We start from the raw sequence: 14950 nt of genomic DNA on the forward strand, positions 1-14950 counted from the left end.
TCCCGTGAAGAGCAGTGAACATTTAACTACCTTCTGGTGTTTCCTGATCGTTAGCTTTTGTGTGCAGTTGTTGTGATGTCATTCTCGTATTGCTTAATATAAAGTTGGTCCTGTGTTTGGTCTGTTTTAAAAAAAGGAATTCAGACAAATGAAAGTAAGTGTCTGATTTTTTTTTACTTCTAAGAGCTCCGTAACGGGAAATTCCAATGGAAAAAAATTACATTTTTTACAGTATAAAAAAAGTGTTGTTTAAAGTAGATCATCACTAAAAAACAAACTTGGTTTTACTTAATTTGTTTCCCATATCTGCAGACCTAGAGGCTGTTGTGTTATGTTTTGGGTGCCTTTCCCTGTTCACTTACTGAGCCGATTCTTTGTGGCAACGTTATTGAAGACCACCGAAAACAACAAAAACAGTGCTGGAGAAAGGTGTGATTTGTGCCACATTGTCCCCAGCCCATGACTGGTATTATAAAAATGTATCCCTCTACCCACCAGCCATAAGCTAAGATATGTGTAAGTGACGGAAAAAAATAGAAAGTGCATTTGGTGCTTTCACCAACCCAAACAGTGCTGTGACTTGTGCCCCTACACAACCACATCACTTGCAGAGATCCCCGGTGAAGAAAACCAGGAGGCTCCAAAACACACCTCAAACTTTATAACCAAGCGTTCCCTCTGTCACAGGTATTCACTTTATCTTAGCCAAAAAGCCAAGGAACATATCCTCGGCTTACATTAAATCAAAGTTTCAATGATGCTGTGTAGCTGGTCCAGGTGTACAACTAGAAACTCAAGAGACATGGGTATAACGCAAGGAAGCTTTAATTTACTAAGAATAAGGTAGAACATCTTTCCAACAGACCTGGTACAGGTTATTATAATGAGGAATTTTAAACGTGCAGGAGTCACATAGAACAGAAGAAAAGATCAAGTGACCAAAATAATGTTTTTACAGCGAGAAACAATTGACAGACTGGGTTGGTTCTTAGCTTTAGTCAAATTGTATGTTTCTTTATGCACTCACAGACTGCAAGAGTAGGTCACATTACTTATATAGCTTGTTGAAAAGCCACATAAAACATTTTAAATTAATATGGGCCATCAAACCCCCTGATGGTAAAGACAGTAGGAATTGTGTGTGTTCTTGCACTCAAGGAAGTTTAAAATTTTTAATTGAGCTCAGACCGAGAAATCCAGTTTTTTTTGCCCTCTAGATCTGGAGTTTGATACTCCTGTGTGATTTATTTCTAATCCATGCAAGACACTTGTCTGTAGCAGGATCACAACCTGTCCAGACTCATTATTCACATTACAACCAATTCATCTCCTCCGGCAGCTTAACATTGTTTAAAAAAGCTGAGTCTGCTGCGGTCACCAAACGTACTGTTCAGCACCCCTGATGGGGTCAGGATGGGTCCACTCAGCTATTGCCCCATGCTTTCGGTCATGACAACTTTTTTTACACCTCCATGTAAATCGATGGTATAAAAGCAATAGAAACAAGCAATCTCCCATTCACCTTTTATTTAAACAAACCCAATAAAAATAAGTTACATCAATATATACAAATAAGTAAAAATATTAACCAATATAAACCTTAAGAAAATCATATTTATATAAATAATCCTATTGATTGTCATCATACAACAGTATAAAAAGTACAGGTCTATAAGGCCCATTATAAAAATACATTAATAATCTGATAAGTGCTGTCAATAACATTCATTTCTGTTTCCTAAACAGGCATTTAGTATAAGCAGCTGTTTGAGTACAAAGTCCAATATAAACATTGTAGACATTCGACACATTCGGTTGTGGAATTTGTACCTTAAGGGCTGATCATTGTAGTTTTGTGAATTAATATAGGCAAAGGCATCCAATCATAAGCACAGATTTCCCCTTCTGGTAAAACCAGAGCTTCTTATTGGACAACTGAACCAATTTTCCTTAAGACAGAATTATTATTATTTATAGTTTTATGGAAATATTCCGCAGTGCTGTACAATGGGTAAAATAGACATAATTTGACTTAAAAGAAACAAGGAGGTAAGGAGGGCCCTGCTCCAAGAAGCTTACAATCTAGAAGTATATAAATAAACCGCTCAGAAAATAAGGTGCAAAAAGTATAATTTCCTCTAGCACCCGTGAGAAAGAAAAGATCCCAAATACATTTATATTGAAAATAGTCATGTTTAAAAATAAAAAAGATGGAATGAACAAGTTATAATTTTATAGACAGCAAGAGTATTCATAAATAAACGTTAAATATTTTAGGTTGTCCTGTTCAATGAACCATAGAACCATAGACGCATAAAACATCTTCTTTACCACACAGACTGTTCATTTTCTAGTAGTGCAATTTTTGCATTTATCTTTATATTGCTTTATTAATTGTATAGAAATATATATTGTATCTGTTACAAAATATATTTTTAGTACCATCTATGTAGTGTACCATGGTAGTGTTTAACTGGTTCACATTTATAATAATTATAAAAATAAAAAAATCATCATTTGCTGTGTAGGAAAACACAACTCAATGTGAGGCTGCATACTAAGGTGTGAAATGAATATATATATATATATATATATATATATATATATATATATATATATATATATATATATATATATATATATATATATATATATATAAAATCACATGAAATTCAAACGTAGCCTTTATAGTCATTTAACAAGAATTGATTGGTTGAGAGCTTGCAATGCTTCTTCGCTGTAACCATTTCATTGCATAGCTCCTTAACATGTTACTGCCAATGGAACAGCACCTTTAATCCAGTATGAGAAATCTGACTTTCATGTTAAGATCTACAGCCTATGTAGTATGTATAGACAGACCTTACCAATTCATAAGCTCTGAAATATAATTTAAAAAATAGTGACGATTCTCTCATTCTCACACTCTAGTAGATATCGCTGGCACACTGTGTAGTCAATCCATAATTATAGATTTAAAAAAAAATTCTCTATAACATATACATATACATAAACAAATTCATAACCTGGTTGGACAAAAATACAACCATTTATAATCAGTAATTCTCTGTAGAATTAAGATTCTACAAAAAAGTATAAATAAAAATGTATCCTGGATGCATATGTTTCACAGAAACAAAATGAATTGCTTTCCAGCTCTGGAGCGCAGTGCACTGTTCAGAGCCTTGCTGGCGAGTTGGGTCACTGCGTTGTCACCGATTGCAGAAGGTAGGCGCTGTTCAGTGGTTTGGCCTCCTTTGTCTTCTCATTTTTTGCTTTTCGGCATTTGCAAATGATCACAGACAGGACAACGATAACGACGATAAGGACCACAGATGTAATTACAGCAACCAATATAGTAAGATCAAACTCTGCAAAGAGAAAGAAAAATATGTTTACAGGAGTTTTCACAGAAGAAAGAAAGAAAAAAACAACACCAGGGACACCAACCTATTAAATAGTACCATATATGCATCCTTAAATAAGGTACATATATAATATATGTTACTGATTACCCACATAAGTCTCCCGAGTTAGTGATATAAGCATGCATGTCTGTTACGGCGGCACAGTCCGGAGTGAAGAACCAGGTTAAAGGGACAGTCGTGGCCATTTTTTTTTTTAGGCTTGGGTTTTGCTTTACTGATCTGTGTTTCTGTGACAGCCACCATCACTTTGAAATGCTATAAGCAGCTTCTTAGGGCTTTCACAAAAGGCTGTGTTTTCCAGGCTACCAGCCACAATGCTAATAGTTTTAATAAAAAGCAAAACAAATTAGCTTGTAATTTGAATGTGGATATCACAAAATGTTCTCATCCAGAAGAAGCCATTTCAGGTTTAATATGGTTACGGTTTGTTAAGAAAGGGGAAAAAGTACCACCATGTATAAGGCACCGACAGATGGGGCTACAACACATTTACTTGTGGCAATGTGTTGTTTTAAAACATAAGTTTAACTTCAGGAGAGACTTCAGAAGGAAAAATTTGAAAGAACTTGACACATTTGACCTTTGAGCCAAAGCAGGAAAGTTTCATATAGGAGAAACCAACTCCCACATGGCCAGTGCATATGTGCCGGAGTCAACTTACACAGAGGTACAAATACTTTGCAGCTGGAGGACTGGCTGTTGAAAACAAAATAAGTTCAGAAAAAAGTACTCCAGAACAAGCAAGCAAAAAGTGTAACTGCTTATGCACTGCATTATTATATTTAGTTACTTTTTAGCAAAAATGAACCATTAAACTGCAAGGAAAATGTAAGATTTGTTGGCACCTAAATGGCTAAAGTGCAGGCTGTAAATGGTTAAAGACGACACGTACCATTATTCCCGCCAGACTCTGTGCACTTCTCATCGGAGTCCTGACTATCGCGGTTCGTTTTGCGCGATGGGATAGTCGCCTTCACAAAAAAACAGTAGCTCTCCCCTTTCTCCACATTAACAACAATTTCATTGGATGGTGAGGACTCTTGCTTCTAAAAAGATTAAAAATCAACACATTTAGAAGAGCTTTCCCCCTAGATTTACAATTATATTGTAAAAACTACCCATCTGTTGCCAAACAGATGAAATTAAATTTATTATGGTCAGCTACATTTACATCTGTTCACGTATAGATCTGAAATACAGCTATGTATACGCACTCAAATGATAAGGTATGCTTATTAGGGGGTTGATAGTACCGACATCTTTTAAAGAGAAGTTTCACTTGATAAAATGGGCTTAGGTGGTTTAAATAAACTTCACATTAAGTTATTCCTCGACAGCCAAGATGGGTACAAACCATTGCAGGATCATAGCTAAATTCAAATTAAGACAGAATGCTACCACAAACGCCCAAACCAAGGGCACAGAGACCTAAGAAATGGGCCGGCATGCCATCAACTGATAAAGGACAGGCGCGTTCTGCTCTGCAAAACGTTTCCAACACTTAGAAGTTATGGACTGAGAGAGGTTCTCTTTCCCTTTTTTCACAGTGTTGTATGTCAAAAATCAACCATCAGATGGCCAAATGCCTGCCCAAAATCATGGGAGTGCCGATAGCATTTGAGGAGCTACCTGCTGTAAATCATTGTGCAATATAAGGTCTGTTAATCCCCTAAAGGTTCTGTCAAGGAGGAATGTCTCCTTCCATCAGCACTCTTAAAATTTACTGCATTTACAAAATCAGAAGATTGCAACCATGTCACTGCAAATTTTTTTTTTTTTTTTTTTTTTAACCAAAAGCACTGCAATGTAAATACCGGTCTGCACAAGATCTTCCCGTTCTCAGTTTATGCAATTAAATTGGTTTGGTAATCTGATGTGGCTTGTACTGACTAGTTCATGTCAATAGTAGAAATACGAAAGAGATACACATCTAATCACTTGAGGTATCGCCCAGACCATTTGAAATCATGGCCACACTCTGAAACCAGAGTCATTTGTTGATCGGTAATTCTATGAAGAATTCAAATTATACAACCTGCTTAGACTTAAGCTACATACCTTGCCAGAGCTAGAGGCTTTCCTATAAAATACGGTGTAGACAAAGTCATTCTTAAATATATCCCGAACGGTCATGAAACTCTGGTTGCCAAATCTATATGGAGTCAAAGCATCTTTAATGAGAACATGCAGCTTCCCACTGTCCTTCTTCAAATCAAAACTTTCAATGACTGGCTTTCCAAGGATTGCTGGAAAATAAAGAAAACAAAATAAGACTATGGATATATAACTTCATCCACAAAAACCAAAGCCATGAGAAAAATTAAAGCTTCTACCCAAAAAGCACTTCCCATACAGATGGCTTGAGCCAGCCCTACAATATAGACAAACTGGTCAACAGCTTAGATCGCTAAACCGCTACGGGCGCAGCCATGGGATTCTCTGTGTGTGGAACTATAAAGGGAGATATCCAGGATAACAATATCTGTTAAATCAAACACCCCCTCCCCCCACCAAGTCAACACAGTCCCAAATCTCACAGAGGCATACCAACCTGAGTTGGCATGATTGATCGCTACGAAGAACTACAGCTCCTATCATACTTTCCAAATGGGGAGGATACCAGTTGTAGACGAAAGGATAATGTCAGAAGAAATACTTACTCTGCTCATAAGGTGTAAACTCAGGGCTTTGAGAATACGGGAACTCCTCAATGTTGTCAGTGGCCCGCACTTCAGAAATGACCCGAGCCGTGTATGTTCGGTTCACATCCTTCAGCAAGCTTGTAACATCACATTCTGTGTCATTAACATACTGACATTTCTTCATCCAATTTGATAGGGGGCTGAAAAGTAATGTAAAGTTACCTTGGTGATTTATACAGGTAAAATATATATAAAAAAACAAATAAATAAAAAAAAACAATTAAATAGAGGAACCCCCCCATAAAAAAAATCCATAAACAGTGGAAGATATCTCCACAGGCCCTCACAGCTTTGCTTTCAGGTTTGTTCGAAATTGTGCACCAACCTTTTAGTATATATATATATATATATATATATATATATATATATATATATATATATATATATATATATATATATATATATATATATATATATATATATATTTTTTTTTTTTTTTACTATATTTTATGGTTCAACTTCTGCAGACCATTTTAGCAATTTTCTAATTATCATATTTTATTCATTGCAAACAATTTAAGCAGCACTCATTACATTACATACATTCAAAGGGTATGACAGAAATAGAATAGTAGAAGAACCTTTGTAAGTTTGCAAGCAGAGGTAAAGAACGCCTTGCTCACAAAGCTTACAATCTAGAGGACAGAATGAAAAACACACCACGACAGTCTCCTTCACATCGGTCATATTCCAACCACATAAAACTTAAACATAGAGGCTTTAGATATAAAACAAGCTATCGCTCGCCTCACAGTCACAATGCAATCAGCAGGTTTATCTGTACGCACTTCTAGCCACAAAGAAAACATTCCACGCCTGAACAGAGCAAACACTCAAATCCAGAAAGTCAACATATTTCAGAAGAGAATAGGTTATGGTTTCTGCAGGTCCCCTAGATAAAACTAAAAGATTTTAAACATCTCAAAAATGATGTCAAAGGCATCAATACTTTTGCATGCCAGGGACTCAATTGAGGGGTTAATAAAAACATCGATGCCACTGGTACTGAAGCATAGTAGCCCCTCCAAACACAGACCTGGTATCGGTATGAATTTTTAATAAAGAGGGAAGCAGAACTGGGGTTCTAGTGGGAATAGCAGCAATTAATAAATGGACGCTGAATAAAGGACCATGAATAATTACAATCAACTGTAAAAGAACAGCCAAATTTACTGCTCTAAGGGGAATTTGGAATTCAGTTCTGGAAGCTGGAGCTCCGCTGAGGAAGTGATCCATAACTTTAATATTTCTTGCCCAAACCTGCAAGTCAGTATTGTTGTGGGCTACTAGTTGCAGCAGGTCTGATATATGAGCTGTGCAAGCAATTTAGCAATGATTAACGTACAACTCTCTGATCACAAATCTAACCGATAAGGAATGTCTGTACCTGTAACAACTACAACTACTCACTACACACAAATCAGGACAGACAGGTACACTAAACCAGCACCACAGTTGCAAATAACTGGGGCAGCCAAGCGTAAAGGGCTTCTTATGAGAAGAAAGATCTATAACAGAGGCTGGCAATGAAGTAAAGTCACTGGTTATAGTGAATATAGTGAACAGTGTTCTTATCATCTAATGTTAGTGATTGGAGAATGCCAGAGCTATCAGTTTGAGATTATTTAGACATTCATGGTCGAGATAACCCAAAAATAGAAGCTTACAGGCTTTGATGTAATGAAAGGAAGTTTTACTTTATTGAGAGGGTGGTGGATAAGTGGAACAGTCTTCTGGCAGATGTTGCAGAGGCTATTACAGCGAGGGGAATAAAACATATTTGGGATAGATTTAGGATAGCCATATGCCTAAAACAACAACCAGGTCTGATTAAGGTTTCAGCCTTTAAAGCAGGAAAAAAAAAGGGCTGTCAATACCAGGTCTGTATTTGAAAGTATTCTATCACAGCAGATACCTAAAATGCCACTTTTTAATACTTTTTTTTGTAGTAGACCCCAAAATCTTTTAATAATAATTAGTAGCTGTGATTAGATAATAGATCGCCAGACACACTGGCGAGTTCATACTCTATGGAAGAAGAAAATGTTGATGTGAGCGGTTGGCATCATATGGTAACCGTTCCCTTCAATGATTGCAATGTAAGACAGGGCGCAGACCCAAGTGTGCTCTAGGCACAAATATCACAGATGCCAGGAAATTAATGATTACAGCGACTATCAGCAAATAAGCAATTCTGCACTTTTACCGGTTACAGCCAGAATCGCCCTTTTTATGTTGAGTGCTTACCTACTGACTTCAACTGTGTACGTATAATTTGACGGTTTAGGGTTCCACTCCAGTATTGTTTTAAAGTTAATAGACGACCAAGTAATATCTACAGCCTTAGGAAGATTTACGGTTTCTGTAAACAAAAAAATCCAAATTGAGCCATTATAGATTACTAAAAATACTTTAAATACCAAATCTGAGGACTTTTAACAATGTATCTGGTCCACAAAACGTTTTTTTTTTTTTTAACCAATAGCTAAAGACTTTAACTTTAGTGAAGATAGAATACTATAGCATGTACATTTAAATGCAAATAACTAATATATATATAATATATATATATATATATATATATACACACATACAATATTTTATATAATTTATATATTCAGATAGATATCCTGGTAAATCCCCTTGATACAGGTCATATAATCAAATCCCACATCCCACATAGCGTACAATGTTATATTATATATACACACACATTGACATATTACATTCATGGCTTCTTCACAGCAACATAATATTACAGAATGGTTGATCTAAGATTCAATGCCAATTTCTTTATCATAAATACTTATATATATATTCACCAGATTTAAAAATAGTATAACTTTTTCCCCGCCACAGAAGCATCCAAGACCCCCCTCCGGCACTCGGTTAAGCACATGCCCAGAGCCCATTTAATGATTTCTTACCTGAAGACGACGTCCCGGCCAAGCAGAGGACCGAGCAGAGCGACAGGAGAGCCCGGGCGCAGCTATTCATTGTATCTACGAAACGTTACGGGGAGCCAGTAGTAAAAGCCCAATAATTTATAATCCTTAAACGATACGGCGCGCCTGGAGTGCTTCACGGATCCGTATTGCAGGTGAACGGCTATTTCCTGTACGCGTCCCGTACTGTCCCGGCTTCTTCTTTAAACTACCGGCCAGTGAGGCGGACAGATGTATTTATGCGTCCCCGCCAGACAGGGGAAGTTCATTGTGGAAGGTGAGAGGAAGAAGGTGGTTACATCGTTTCCCCACCCCCAACAATCCCTATTCTATGTCTAACATGCAAATGAAGCTTGGATCGCTGTGTGCAATCTATATTCTGGCCTATAGGAGGCGCCCGAGGGCACAGAATTGGTTAGGCAGCCCCGTACAGCCTCTGTATGACCCCATACATTTTCATGCCATCTTATTATTTTTACTAAAGCGAAGTAAGAGGATTGACAATATTTAATTGTGATAGATATTTATATATACATATTGTTTCTGTAGATATATGTTTTAACAATTGTTTTTCCAGCAATCAATTTAATTTCTCAATAAACGTATTGATTAAAATCTGCCCCTCAGAATCATTCTATGGTAGGATGGGGGAGTCTGCTCTTTATATTAGTCATTTCTAAAGACCAGGGGCGCTGGCAAGAGGATCCAGGGGGCACTACCTCAAGTTTTTTTTAAAAAAAAATTTACTTGAAATTTTACATGTATCTGCTCAACAAGGACTTAGGGTTGAATTGAAATCCTGACCTGGACCCATTTTGTGCTCCTTCCATTGGCCTTCAACACACACCCCTTCTGTTAATGTGTTAATGATGTCTGATAGATTTGTCTAATGTCACCTTATACAGAGCCACTTACCTGGACTTTGCCCTCCAGGCCGAATACTGCCTGCCCTCCGCTGCTAAACACCATGCAACGTCAAAGCTGCTGCTGAGAGATTGTATATACCTTCTCCGCCAACCACTTTCATGTCCCTGTCTTCTTGTTGCACAGCACCGCTCCATCTCCTGCATCGTCTTGTTCTTGTCAGCTGCTACCTTCCTTCAAAGTCTTGTGCAGCTTCTCTACACTATAAAAGGAGTTACATCCCACTACATCGATCGAGCAGTTAAGTTCCCTCTAATCACTAGTGATCTGGTGGTCGTCAACTGGGTCCTCGGGTTCTGGAGAAGTTCCAGTCGTTCCAGGCTCTCCTGCTCAGGAATTGTCTATGATCAGAAGTCGACCACAGACTACCTCCAGAATCAACTGTGAAATTGCCAGACCAGAATGGCAACCCCCACAGACCTTCATCTATTACCCCCCACCAAAATGATGGGCTGTGGGACACTCACACTCACTTAGGTGACAATATGACAGAGGAAAGGTATGGTACACTCCAGTAACATATACACATTAGCTGCCTGAGATGCAAAGGTAAGAGTACTCTGTCTACTACACAAAAATTGTGTCACAATTTGAAACCTGGACCGAGTCCTTTGGCGTTGCAGCACCCAGCTACGCTTGGATCTATCATTTGAATCAATATGGGATTGTAGCCTCTCCATGTGTTTCTTGTTACTCTGTCTGTCTTCTAGATTTATCCCTCACACTTCTTACATTAATAGTATCAGATCTAGTAGCAACTGCTTGCTAACGGTATAAATGTTTAGATCAGGGATGCTGCCAATCAACTTCCTCCAGCCATATTGCTGAGTCTGGAATGGCAGTCTATCCCAGGTTGGGGGGCGCTGAAGCAGTCATGTTGCTTTCAGAGGCCACAGCAGAGCTCTCTGCGTCTTTTTCCTGTGCTGCAAGGGTTTCCTACTTTCTCTTCATCTCAGCCCTTGCATCTCTCTTTGCTGGGATTGGGATTGCTATCCTTCTGTAGTAGACCCAGGTAGCTTCCCTCTTTGCTAGTCTTGCAGAAGTCTCCGGCTTCTTTCTCCATGTGTGGTTGGAGTCTTCCCACTTCTTCAGTCTTCGTTGTTGCAGGAAATCTGTGAAGGTCTGGAAGTCTCCTGGAGCCTTCTGCTCGCCATCTTCCTGATTCTCAGCTAGTTAATTTACCTCAAGCAGCCCTTAAAATGGCAGTTGTGGTCAAGAAGCAATCTTGAATTTCTCTCTGCAATAAAAAGCAAAATATTTTTATATTCTGAAGAGAAACCATTTGCTTGCCCTTTGATTTTATGTCCATACATATGTGTACATGTATAAGCATTATCAGCAATAAGGTTAAGGGTGAGACCAGATGTATACCTCCTTGGTTATATTAACAAATGGTAAACTATTATCTTTTTAATCATTTATGCCATAGAGTGAACAAAATATAGACGTATGAAGAAAAAGTAATTTAAAAGCCAACATAAGATGGTTTTCATGGTTCTTTGAGGCAACAGCAGAGATTATTTGGACAAATAGGGTCTTAAGAGACATGATATAGATGACATTTCAGGAACACTTCTCATAAGTGAATGTCAGGTACTCACACTACCTCCAGTACAACAGAGAAGGTATTCATACACAATATTGTCCTTTTGTACAGGCTTTGCTGCAAACTTTGGAAAATAAACTGAATAACTCTACGGAGAAAGTTCTGTTTTGTATGGACTACTTCCAGGAACTCACACGGAAGGCGGCATTGAAGAAGCCTGGTGTCTCATGTGTGACTCTCAGAGATTGTTGAAGTGAGGTTCTCAGATTGTTTATGGACTATTTTATCATTGTCTTGATATGGAGGACTAATCTCCAGTTCTCCTCTTCTGCCCTGGTAATTTTTGGATCTTTGTTATAATCACTTTCTCCTGACCCACTTTTCACCTACCCCATACCCAGGTACCATCCTTAGTGAAATTTCATAATCTCTGCACCCCTGGGACTATTTAAGGAATGGAGTGTTTTTGTCATGGTTACTGTTCCTTCTCTGTAATATTTCTTCTGGTAATATATGCTTGATTGTGTGTGCTGGTTTACAGTACATAACTTACAAATGTATAAGTTCTTTTGAAGTTTTTAGGTGTTTTATTTTGTTGCTAACAACACGTGTTATGTCTACATGGTTATGCTGTTGATAATTGTGTTCTTCTTTCTGCCTGAGTATGCCCTGTATATGATATCTATGGTTTGTCTTGGAATAAACTCAGCATTTGAGGTTATTGTTTTCCTTCATAGAGGATATTTGTCTTGTAGTTTGTGTCTAGACTCACCTATGGTCTGGAGAAATTTGGAATATTCATATTAGGATTTTTTCCTAAGCATTTGGATGTTGCAATGGCATCATTGAAGGATCCTTGTGTCCCCACAGGCTTGTGAAGTGATAGAAACCTTTATTCCCAATGACATTATATATCACTATAAACTAGATTACTATTACTATAATATATTGTAGGCTGTTGTGAGACTGAGGGTAAATTGGGTGTTCTGGGGTTTGAAATTGGAGGAGAGTTGGTTTAGGAGACTGGCACCTATCATCAGTCTTCTTGGCTGTTATGTATTACTGTACAAACATGGCTGCCAAGTGTACAGTGTGCCTGCCCACAACAGCTCCAAAATTCTAAAACACATGTTTATGCTCCCCAACTTTTCAGGTGTCCAGAAGCACAGACCTCAATAAATTCCTTAGCTCAAAGCAGACCCCCTTCCCACCTGTTATGCATTTGACTTCCTTCCTCCCCCCAGCTTCTTGGTTTGGAGAAGACCCCATCCCATGCTTATCAATACGCATATGTGGTACACTCACTGTCCTGCCAGTGATGCCATCAGTGACTGGCAGACAATGGAGGAGGTAGTGATCTGCAGCCCTAGAGGAACAACTTCCTCTAAAGGTGAGAACAGAATACGTGAGTAAGAGAGATGCAATTAAGTAAGGTTTTGGAAGAGGTTCACTTGGGAGATCTGCCAAGCCCATGACAGGGGCTCACTCATACCCGAAGGGTGAAACCGATGAGTGCCTTAAATGACTAAGTTTTGGCTGCCAAGTAATGAGTCAGCTGCAGAGGCACAAGATGGGGCACTGTGAATGAAACATTGTCCGGCCCTACCTTAAAACAGTGCGATACATGATTAGTATAAGTAAGAAGCATCAACTTGGGAGCAAAATTAGCTTCTAACAATGGTATTTGGTGCAGTTCTTTCATCCAAGTTGTACATTTTAAGATGCCTTAACCTTTCCTGATTTAGCTCATTCATAACTTCATGTGTTACTATGTGTTACTCTAATTTGTTTATGCGGCCTGTAGCAGATGCTTACTATTCATATGTACACATGTGTCTTCTACGTAATTGCTAATGTATATGCACAAAAATGGTGTGTATGTCTAATCTCATTATGCCACTCTGTAGGCACATCTCTGCACATGCGTAATGATATCATGATCCACTCAGTAACATGGCGCCCCCTGAGTACAGCTTACAGGGGAGCCCTGCTTCTCATCTACACAACGGGGATTTAAAATCAGAAATACTGTGACTGGTAATACTTTTTCCAAGGGTGCTATCGTTCTGGATGACAGGTTACTGCTAGTACCGGAATTTCTGGTATGCAAAGGAGTGGAAAAGGTAGAATGTGTATGATATGGAATGTTTAGATGGAGGAGGAGAGGGCTGAGTCATTTCGAGTTAAACATATAGATTCATTACATCAAGAAAACTTATCTTAAGGCAATCACTTAATTCCTGCAAACCCAAACTACCTGGAAGATAAACAGCCTGTAATCTAACATTCTTGTTTCTCCTGCAGTTTATCAAATGCACCGCTAGATACAGGGAAACCATGGAATTATAATATTATTAATTATAATCATTTTTCTTAGACATTAAAGCATGTGATCTAGTCTATATTTTGTCTATCAATGGTTTTTGTATCCCATTGTGCATTACAGTAAGGGACCAAAAATGCTGCCTTTATGGGCACCAATGCAGAACAAAATGTATCACTTTACTGTAAGAAAAATATTCAAGTCCTACTTGAACACAAAATGTTTGTTTTCTTCCCTTAAAACGTTGCCGAAATAACAATTCCCATCTGTTGCAGTTTAACTCTTTGTGCATTTTTAAGTAAGATTATGAAATGCTGATGTAGGGTCACATGGAATAGCACTGTTGTTTCTTAAAATAATTTAAAATTTATATAAATTATAGGTGATTATAATTGGTGCTTAAAACTGAGCACTGGTTCCTACTGCTTACAACTGGATCGGTGCCACCATTTTTAATGTAAGGCTCGGTAACACTTTTATTAATCCATTTTAATAGATAAAAGCATTCTATTGTTGACCACAACACAGCAAGAAAAAGGCTTGGCGGATCTATTTCACCAAAGGGTCCAAAGAAGCCAAGCAAAATAAGTATAAAGCAATCAGAAACACTGTGTTTCATACAAAATGTTATTGTTTTGAAGTACAAAAATGCAACATTTTGAAAATGGGTTTATACGTGAAATTAGACTATAATAATATGCTATACTACCTTTAAGATACTACAGTGTCTTCCCTTCAGTGGAATATTTAGTTTTGAAGTAATGGCGGCAGTAAGGCTACAAATCCCAGAGGCTGATATAACACAGAACCCAAGGAAACTCACAATCTCCCGTAATGTCTTGTATGTCTTAGTGAAGAGTGAAGAGAAAAATGCTACTAAGAGACAAGGCTTGTACTGTAATATTTATTAGATAATGTAGGTACCAGTTGGGGATGGCTTCTGGATAAGCTGTAGGAATGTACTTCTAGAAGGAAAGTATTTTTAAGCTAAAGTAATACGTTCTTTAGCACTCTCTCATTTGTAGTGCACAGCAACCTGTTAAATATATATCAAACAGATGGCACATGCTTAAAACCTTTAC

At 37.9% G+C, this 14950-nt stretch overlaps 1 protein-coding gene across 2 annotated transcripts; it reads right to left on the reverse strand.

The window, feature by feature from the left end:
* Positions 1-2970: 2970 nt before the first annotated feature.
* F3 (coagulation factor III, tissue factor) lies at positions 2971-9333 on the reverse strand. Of its 2 annotated transcripts, XM_053469397.1 has the most exons (7): positions 9058-9333; positions 8378-8492; positions 6089-6270; positions 5487-5674; positions 4321-4474; positions 4090-4124; positions 3234-3371 (listed from the first exon to the last, which is right to left on the reverse strand). In XM_053469397.1, exons 1-7 carry the CDS (start codon positions 9125-9127, stop codon positions 3342-3344), a joined length of 774 nt encoding a protein of 257 aa, XP_053325372.1. In that variant the 5' UTR covers positions 9128-9333; the 3' UTR covers positions 3234-3341. The 2 variants fall into 2 exon arrangements, with proteins under 2 accessions (XP_053325371.1, XP_053325372.1); XM_053469396.1 differs by lacking the exon at positions 4090-4124 and having other exon boundaries at positions 2971-3371.
* Between the last annotated feature and the right edge of the window lie 5617 nt (positions 9334-14950).

This window comes from Spea bombifrons, chromosome 6, assembly GCF_027358695.1.
Source record: "Spea bombifrons isolate aSpeBom1 chromosome 6, aSpeBom1.2.pri, whole genome shotgun sequence".
NCBI lineage: Eukaryota > Metazoa > Chordata > Amphibia > Anura > Pelobatidae > Spea > Spea bombifrons.

Coding starts and splice junctions, on each gene's coding strand:
- F3 (XM_053469396.1), bottom strand. CDS start 9,127: ATGAATAGCTGCGCCCGGGCTCTCCTGTCGCTCTGCTCGGTCCTCTGC. Junction 8,493..9,057: donor GGCCGGGACGTCGTCTTCAG/GTAAGAAATCAT, acceptor TTTTGTTTACAG/AAACCGTAAATCTTCCTAAG. Junction 5,675..6,088: donor GTTTACACCTTATGAGCAGA/GTAAGTATTTCT, acceptor TTTATTTTCCAG/CAATCCTTGGAAAGCCAGTC.